The following is a 9608-nucleotide window of genomic DNA, read 5'->3' on the forward strand; positions in this document are numbered from 1 at the left end:
TAGTTGGCCATCACTGGATAGAGAGGCCCATTGGACATGCAAACTTTATATCCCCCAGTACAGGGGAATTCCAGGGCTAAAAAATGGGAATGGGTGGGTATGGAAGTGGGGGGGAAGGTATGGGGGCCTTTTGGGATAGCATTGGAAATGTAATTGAGGAAAATATGTAATAAAAATATTAATAAAAAGAAATATATCAAAAAAAGAATGTTTTAGTCTTATTTAAAATCCTATAAATAACAAAACAAACACATAATATGAAATTTGTGGAGAAATGCAGATTGTACTAAAATAATTTCATAATTTTCCAATATTTTGTTGAAATACAGAGTTTTATTAAATAGGAGGAGAGAAATGTAGATGTAATATCTTTCTTCTCAAGCTACATTAAGGTTAATGTCGACTCTGAATATTTTCTATAGGAAAATTACGTTATGAAGTCAGAAATTTCAGAACATCCCTCTTATAGTTCAGATAACTACATAACAATAACTATTTATAAAATAATGAGACCCGTGGCAGTTGAAGGATTTGGCTAAGTTCAAACAGTTTTTCCAACAGTGTAACCAGACAATGAAACAAATTTCCTTTTCTCTAAAAGGAGTTTGTCCTCTCTGCTTCTGGCTCTCATGCGTGTGAAATGTTAGCCCATTTGTATGTGTGCATTGCCTCATTTCCAGCCTCATACTGAGGATGTTTGAAAGGCATATATAAGCATAATGTTTGTATTGTGTAAAAATGCTTGCACGAGGGAACTATTACTTAATAAAGAGATGGGTTATTTGATTGTTTATGAGGCTCAAGTGTGCATATTACAATGAATATCTCCTTTTGAACAGGCAATGGAGATGTTTGAAGACATTTCAGTCACCCCATGAAGTTGTCCTTTGAATATTGTGGAGCCATACAGTGGTCGCTGAGCTAGCAGCAGTGCGTTTGCAGTACAATTATCTTCCATGCATTCTCATTTATATTCATCCTTGAGGTGATTCAATAGATTAAAAACCTGGGGCTCAGCGATAAGTCAGCAAAAGTGTCTGAAGTGGTTGAGTGAGATAGGACTCACAACTTTATTTATTTATTTAATTTATATGTATATGCTTTGGTATATGCATGCCACAATAAGTATGTGGAGATCAGAGGGAAACTTGTGGGAGTTTGTTCTCTCCTTCCACCATGTGGGTCTTGGAAATTTCAGCAAGTCAAGGGTGCAAGGCTTGGCAGCAAGGGCTTTTGCCCACAGAGCCATTTCACCAGCCCCAATTCAATTTTCAGGGTACGCTTTAGCTTTGGCCTGAAGCCATGCATGCCGTTCTCGCGAAAACTTCCAAAATCCCAATTACAAAGTTGTCAGATTAAACTATATTAAAAATAGCACATGAACCTATAATTAGTGCATGAGTAATAGTATCATCTAACAAGTGACAGAGACTACAAACTAGTGGCATGTATGTTAGGTTCACAGCTTATATAATCATTATAAGAGTCTTAACCTGTAGTAGGAGGAGACATCAGTAACATCCAACCTCATGCAAAGGGCACCAATTAGTGACCAGTGAGACAGAAGTTGGGATACAGTAGATCCCAGAAAAATCTTTAAAGTTAGGAATTTGTAGAATGGCAGGTTATGGAATACCACTAGCTACTCAGGCTTGAGTGTTTATCATGTCTAACTTCTAGAGGTTTAGAAATCTATTCAGGGTATTAGCCCTAGCACTGAAAACAAGTAGCCCTAGTAATTGATGAAGTTGAGGTTCAAATTCAACCCAGTTCCTTATCTCTCCCAACTTCCCAATATTGCATTATTACTTTTACAAATTAGTATTTGTAGACATTGATTAGACTACCAGAAGGTATTCAGAGGAATACCCTAGGAGTGAAAAAATGATTTTAAAATTGTGATGACTGAATAATGGTAGCAATGTGGAAACAATTTCGTGTCCTTTTGGGAAGACTATGTTGAATGAAACAGTCTGCTATTTTTAGTGGACACATTTTGTCTTTTCTATATAAAAATCAGGCTCAAACCAGACAAAATGATATGTCATAATTGCTACAGTTTAAATGCCTTAACTGCTCAGAAATGGTGCCAAAAAGATAGATGGGGTTTACAGACCAGCCATTTGAGACATGCTCACCCATGGCTATGACATATCTTTACAAATCTTTTAATTAAGTATTTAAGGTTCTTTACAAACTAACAATGACAATAACATATGGCTAATATGCATGACTGAACATTAAATAGACTGAGAGTACACATGGAAATCAAGGGCCTAGGAAGTTTGAGAAGGACTTCCATGTGGCTCTGGAAGGGAGCTGAGCACAAGTGACTTCGTAGCAGCTAGTTTACCTCACAAGACAAGCCAGAATAGCCAGGAGGGCAGTCGCATCTTTCTATCAAGTGTGCTGGCGGGCTCGCTGCTAATACATGTCCTGGTTCGGCTACTTCCATGGAGATTTCAGAAATGCTACAAAGAATACAAGCAGAGTTAATGAACACACGAGCAGATACAGCCTCCAAGAACCACTCAAGGCTTAAGGAAAACCCCCTCAGATTTCTGCCAGTCGGAGGTAAATTCTTTTGTTTGCTTGTTTTCAATGAACCAAAATACATCTGTTTATCTAGGTAACATGAAATTACATATTGTAGAAAGGGGGCCATCACCCTAATAACTATGCTGTTTTGAAGCTGCTTAAATTCCAGGTGCTCAGTTGCCTCATGTGATTACTGCGTTTTTTTTTCCCCTCTCAGACTAAGGTTATCTATTAGGAAAATATCCACATAAATCCTAAGGAGTTTACTAAATTGGATGTCTGCTGTCCTGTTGAGAAGTTATTATAAAGATTTTTTACCCCCTCCCAGTTTTCAAAAGGTAAGTAGCTTCATGCAGACATGGCCAATCAATTAGACATTTATATTCCTTCAAACAGGCAACACAAGGTGACTCTCTTTTAGAATGTATCCTGTCCTCACAAGTGAAATTTCTTTTAATTTCCTACTGTCTTTCTATGGAGCCTCTGAATGTCCTTTCTAGAACTTGGGAAAGCCTCCTAGAAAACAATGCCAGGCATGATCTACACTGATCTTTAAAAGAATAAAGAGCCTTCCAAATTAATATTTTATTAGCTTTATTAAATAAATCCTTCAAGTGACTTCGTATTGGTGGGAAAGCCCTTATGGTCAGAAAAAAAATCTAGTCCCAGTGAACCGTCTGATACCTTTTTCATTAATTTGAAATTATGCATTAAAATATATGCAGTCCATAAACCCAGACTATTTCATGACTGACTAAGTGCCACATGAGAATGTTCTGCAAATAAACTTTTAAGTGAGAAACTGAATAATTTTGCTTCCATAAAAGGCACCTCCAATAGCTTAAGGAGGTTGAATCATAAACTTTATAACAAGTGTAGGTACGTTTTATTAAATTATGAATTCACATGCTGATTTCACAACATTGTGATGCACGCTTGGGAGCCCTTACAAAACCAATCTGGGGCTAAAACGCAGGTTTTTCTTTCCTCTCCTTAGAGCAGCAGAGTGGTAGTGAGGGTCGCATAGAGCTTTAAGCAGCAGCTCCTCTCTGATAAGAACACCTCCACTCTTCTGCTCTCTGTGGACTGTGATGCAAGAGGGAAGACTCCTGCTCATTTGCCCAGTCTTCTCTCCACTGAAACCTCGGGAAGGACCCAAAGCTACTGTGAGAAGATACAAGCATCATTTTGCCTTCTTTCTCTTGTACATACAATCATATGAGAGAGTGGGGTTTAAAAACCTCAAGAGACCCTTAAACAGTGGCAACAATAGATCCTCTGCTGTGAATAATGCTTCTCAGGTGGTGAGAGGGGCTCACATGTAGATGAAAGGGTAGAGAGGCATAAGGATGGAAATGCAAGCGATGACTTTGCTTGTTTCTGGATATGGCCTCCATTTAAATGAATACAAAACACTAGAAGTTACTACATACATAACTCAAACTTAAACTCTCTTTCTGATACTGCTGTGGTTTATGTAACAATAAAGAGGTTGGGCTATGTCTGACTGGGGGTTATTTTAACTTTTGTCATGTTTTCCCTGTCTTAAATATTCAAGTGCTGGTGATGTATCTGCCTTACTTGCTTTCCTGGTGAACATAAAACTTGAGTTTTGATAGGGCTTAGAAAAATTGATGTATAGTGAAGAGTTGCCCCAGAAGTGACACTAATGACATGTTCTGTGAGCTATCAAATTCTTAGGGTAGTCTGTAAGAACTTGCAAAGTAGTCCACTTGCATACCTAATATGTAGGCCAGCTTTGGTTTCTATTACAAATGTATTTTGCTTTTCTAAAATAATTAGCAATATAGGTGACAGTGGTTTTTTGTTTGCTTGTTTTTTGTTTTGTTTTAGTACATGTTTTTCTGTACTGAAAAACATGATAAAGAACCCAAAGATATATAAATGAGAAGGTGAGTTCTAGCTCATGATTAACTCTTTCACTGAAACCCTCTTTATCTATCTAGTGAGCAACATGAATCTTCTATTAGACAACAATGAGTTCTATGTAAGATTGTGTGTATGCTTAGCACAGTATGAATATCTGATGTAAAGAAATTTTTAGATTCATTAATTTGACTATGAGAGGCTTAATCTTTAATTAATCTTAATCTTTAATCTAGGTTGGTTTATTCATTTGTCATAAGACTATTTTACAAACATATATGGACTCCATGTTTTTCCTGAACACAAAAGGATATAAGACGTAAAAGAGACATTGAATTAGTGAGTAAATGAACACATTTGGCCTCTGCAGTAAGAAACTTACTTAGATCCGTGTCAGTTCTCCTTTCATCTCTTTGTATGATGTCTTCTGCTTGGGAAGAATCTCCTGGAGCCTCCATTATTCTCTCTATTCTATGTATTTTATTCTATTTTCTCTAATTACCACCTTTACCATAATCTATAAACATGCTCACATCGTATTCCAGGGAGACAAACATCCCTTGATTTTATCACTGGGTCTTCCCATCATTGTGTGGCCAGAGTCTTGGGAAACAGTCTTCATATTTTCAATATTACATTTTTTTCTCATTCATTCTTTAAAAACTTGAGACTATTTCTGACTAAAGCCCTTGGTGAATATTGATGTTGAAAATGGTACCAGTGTGGCCCCATGTGCCGTTGTCAATGACCCATGTATTAATTAACCTCTCTAATTACTTTTTTTTAATATTCCCAGTTTCCTTTGATGTCACATATGTTCCATTGTCTCATCTGCGCTTGGTTTTATTCACTATGATTTTGAATCCATGTGCATGATGATCTCCAGGGTAAATACACATACATGTTTCAGTGGCATGGACCCATGAGCATGATCAAGGATGGAGGAGACTGGACTAACTTGACCTTCTCCATTCCCCTTCATGCTTCAAGGACATTTTCTCAACAATGTTATAGCAGACTTACATTACAGTTACCTATCTGTAGTCTATAGTTATGTGCTATCCTGAACTTTTCCTGGTGCATCTAACTCACCATGACTAATTAAGTAAGAATATTGTTCTTATGTCATTTATTTTGAGGGTAAACAATGATCTTCTATCAAGTGAGTGGAAGCCTTCTTTGACTTGTCTTCTCTCACAAATCAACCAGTTGTTGATTTCTTCTCTAGTGTCTTCTTGACTAGCCCTATAGACCCTAGAATAACAATGTGAGTATTTTCCATTATACTTTACCGGCTTTGTCTCACAACATTTCCATAAGTAGCCTTGATAAGGATATAGTGAATATCATATAGTATATCCAAGAAGTCTTCACGGGTCACAGTTCTACTGATTCGCGGATCATCACCATAATATTTCCATTCTTTCTGTAAATGAGAACCAAAACCACCATGGTGACAGAACTGAATGAAAAACCATTAGTATATCTTTGCACCAAACAACTACCAACTTTACCTCTGTCATTTCTATTTCATGCCGTGTCAACTGGCCAATGAGAGGGGCAGCCATGTATCTGGTAATAATTCTAGCATGAGTAGGAGTTCCACCTCGAATGATAACTTGAGGTTTATATGTGGCAAAGCCTGTCTCATCCCGAGCCTCAAAATAGATGGCATACTTGAGTTTGCCCCCATAAGCCATCAACTGAAAAGAAAAAAATAGAATAGAGATGATGAGGTAAACTTCTAAGGACCTGACTCCTAAATCATGTTTTCTTTGGTTCACTTGTGAATTCAGGGTTATTTTTACCTTTTTCCCTTCAAATTGTTGTGGGAGTTTCCAGTAAAAAGGTTCCAAATGGAGATCTTGCCTGACTTCATCCATCTTTGCAACAATCTCTGGTTTCTGGAAAGCAATGCCTTTGGTAGTCGTGTGCTGCAGGGCCTCATCCACCAGAGGTAGAATGGTCTGCTCATCACTCAAAGTCACCTGCACAAGGTTAAATTTCAGTAGGAGTGGAATGTAAGTCTTTGGCTCCTTCTTTTAAAGGTGGGTATGGAGTACATGCCTATCTGACTTTCTGTCCCTAATTTGGTAGGTTGTCCCAGAAAATGAACTGAGACATGGTTGGCAAGATCAGTAGGAAGTAAATGCTTTAAAATGAGTTGCACAATGAAACTCATAATCTCTGAAAAACGCAATGCTTTTTCACTAACAAAAGTTAAAATTAAATTCTGGGAAAACAAAGGGAAATTAAAGTCAAAATAAGCAGGATGCCATCCAAACCATGTACAGCGAGTCCTATGGCTGGTTGGAAGACGAGCAACAGGTTCTGGTTTACAGGGCTGCAGTGGATGCCAGCAGTCACCTGTCTGTGCCTCTTCACTCAGGATGTAATAGCTTCCAGCTACCACAATGCTTCCTCCTAGCTGCCATTTGCAATTTTCTTATCAGAAGCAACTGAACAATTTTCTAGAAAGAATTTTCAAGAGGCATTTATGCCAACTGCCTAATGGCACACATAGAACCTTTACCATTTCTGAGTGCACACAGGAGACAGGGTTACTTAAATGTTTTGCCGTTTGCTACTACCCCTCAGGGCCAGACTAAATGATTCCTGAAGGAAGGAGCATCACACTATTACATGGCTCGGTGGCTTCTTACTCACCCACGTACGAATCAGTCCTTTTGCTTCAGAGCATTGACTAGTAACTCCAAAGCAGTAGCAGCTGCTGCAGCCAAGTGGATTCTTGGCATCTAGTCCAAATTTGCCAGGCCGGCACCTGTCACAGTGGACGCCTTCCACATTCACCTGAAGAAAGAAGAGTGCCCTTCAGGGTTCACTGTAATTGTTATAGGAGAAATCAACTTAAGAACAGGGAACAGAAACACATTTCTTTTTCATTAATGAAAACTGAACAGATGAATGAAGAATGTGCTACTTATGTATATCTCAAATGGTATTTTGAGTTCACAGCCCTGTCAGGATCTCCTGGGAGTTTAGAAGGTACCTGATTCCTAAATGCATCTGTTTCTGAGGGTATTGTATTCTGTTTGTGAGGGTTAAGTTGTGGAATTTCCTACAACTTTGTTGTGAGCAATACAATTTTCAAAAGCAAATGAAACCTATGATTCCTACGTACAAAAAAACCCCTGAAATTCAATGTTTATATATTTGCTCTACTAGTACACAATTGCTCTAATGCATATGCAACATGAGGGAAATATAACATATGGCCGTAATAGAGTGTGTATGTATGGAGCATAATAATCTCCTTAATTAGGGTCTTCTACATTGAGGCTATTATTTTTAAATTCAAGGTCATGTTAACTAGGGCTTGTTTACTGCCCAGGTTTCTATGGCATTTTTGGCATAGACTTTGTCTTGAAAAGCTATCTGTGATGCTGTTTTAACCACATTTATCCTGGGATTGATTTTTTTCCAGGAATATATAGAGGACAAAAACATCCCTCTTACCCATTTTAATTGGCTGCTTTTCTACGCTATTTCACAGTTTTAATGAGGGCTGAAATTTTCACATAGTTATCCACTGTTTGTAATGTCAGTGTTCACATGTGATGAAATTTTACTGAATTTACATAGGAATAAATATGCTTTAGTGTGCTGTGGCTGCTGATTAACCGCAGGAGAAAGGGTTTATGATAAGCTTGGTTATCAGCTGTGGCTTTTCTCTGACTGTGCCTGAAACACCCCACTGCCCACTGTGCAGACACTTCTTTAAGCAAGAAGAACACAGAAGAAAAACAACTTCAGTCACAGTGGAACCTATACCCTATGTACTGACTAGAAACAGGGTTGTGTTTGAGTTAAATGTAGTTCTTAAAAAGTGGCATCTGTATGACAATGAGCGTACATCAAGAAAACCTGTGTCTAGCCATGAACGTTTGCTTGCATTGCTTAATGAGGCAAGAATAGAAAACAGTGAATAAAAGTAAAACTGAGTGATGGGGTGTCCGGTGATGGGGACTTTATGTGGAGCAGCCCAGACATCCATACCTTACAGCTGCACTGTCCAGTTTGATCACTACAGGAGCATTTCCTAGTCTCTGAATCACAAGTCGTGGCATCTGTCCCTGGAAGGAAGCAGTCACATAGAGTGCAGAGAGGATAGTTCCAGTGACCTCGGCTGCACTCTGAGCATTTCATACCAGAGAATTTTGGATGACAGCTGCACTGGCCCGTGTTTACATTGCACTGAGAAGCCAAGGACCCCACAGTGCTGCAGTTACAAACCTGTGGAAAGGAGAAAAGAAGTAAGTGCTGAGGCAACCGAATAGAAAACATTTTAAAACCTTAATCCTAACATTTCTATTCCACTATGTACATAATGAGGAACATATCTATTGTATCCTTTATAATGTTGAAATTTAGGACTTTGGGACACATTAGTGAACATAGCATTAAAAAGCTTACTGCATGTAGAAAAATGGATGATAATGTAGAAAAATGTAGAAATGACAGTGCCATGTGATAAGAAAGAAAATGCAGGCTTTGATTTGTTGTCTTGTTTTATTCTATTTTAAGTTGCATTGCTTATTTAGGGTGTGCACCAATGTGTGAATATGTATGTGTGCCTGAGTGCTTGAGAGTTTGTACATGTTCCTGTAGGCGCATATGGCAGAGGTCACCCTCAAGTGTCCTTCTTTACGTTTTATCCATCTTATTTTCTGAGACACTGTCTATTACAGGAGCTTGGGTGTCACCAGCCAAGCTCTCTCTGTGGGTTCTAGGGGTCAAGGGCAGGGCCTCATGCTTGTGTGGCAAGCGCCATACTTACTAATCGTCTCCTCAGCTCTGATCATAAACTATTTTCCTGTCCTTTCATTGCTATGAAGTGAAGAGGCTGGAACAGGAATTGCCCTGGAGAGTTCTTAGGGCTAATGAGATGGCTCAGTGGGCAGAGAGCAGTGCTAGCATACAGGCCTAAGGACCTAATCCTACAAGGTGTGAAGAGAGAGCTGAGGCCATGCTCATGCTGTGACAAATGTGTGCCTGTGTGTGTGCACATGTGTACACACACACACTTAAAAACAATCCTTAAAAAGTTATTTTATACTAGCAATATGCACTGTGGTTATTATTATATTACAAATATGTATGCTTTCTTCTTCTTCTTCTTCTTCTTCTTCTTCTTCTTCTTCTTCTTCTTCTTCTTCTTCTTC

The 9608-nt window shown here is 38.5% G+C and overlaps 1 protein-coding gene across 3 annotated transcripts in view; it reads right to left on the reverse strand.

Moving 5' to 3' along the window:
* Positions 1-9608, reverse strand: part of Lama2 (laminin subunit alpha 2) — a 601578-nt gene that overhangs the window by 197391 nt on the left and 394579 nt on the right. For all 3 annotated transcript variants that reach the window (XM_021173596.2, XM_029482896.1, XM_029482895.1), the window contains 6 exons: positions 8443-8679; positions 7093-7236; positions 6234-6413; positions 5940-6128; positions 5718-5851; positions 2354-2471 (listed from right to left, as the gene is read on the reverse strand). In XM_021173596.2, coding sequence (XP_021029255.1) covers positions 2354-2471; positions 5718-5851; positions 5940-6128; positions 6234-6413; positions 7093-7236; positions 8443-8679 — 1002 coding nt within the window. The remainder of the gene's footprint in view (positions 1-2353; positions 2472-5717; positions 5852-5939; positions 6129-6233; positions 6414-7092; positions 7237-8442; positions 8680-9608) is intronic.

This window comes from Mus caroli, chromosome 10 (assembly GCF_900094665.2).
Source record: "Mus caroli chromosome 10, CAROLI_EIJ_v1.1, whole genome shotgun sequence".
Classification (NCBI taxonomy): Eukaryota; Metazoa; Chordata; class Mammalia; order Rodentia; family Muridae; genus Mus; species Mus caroli.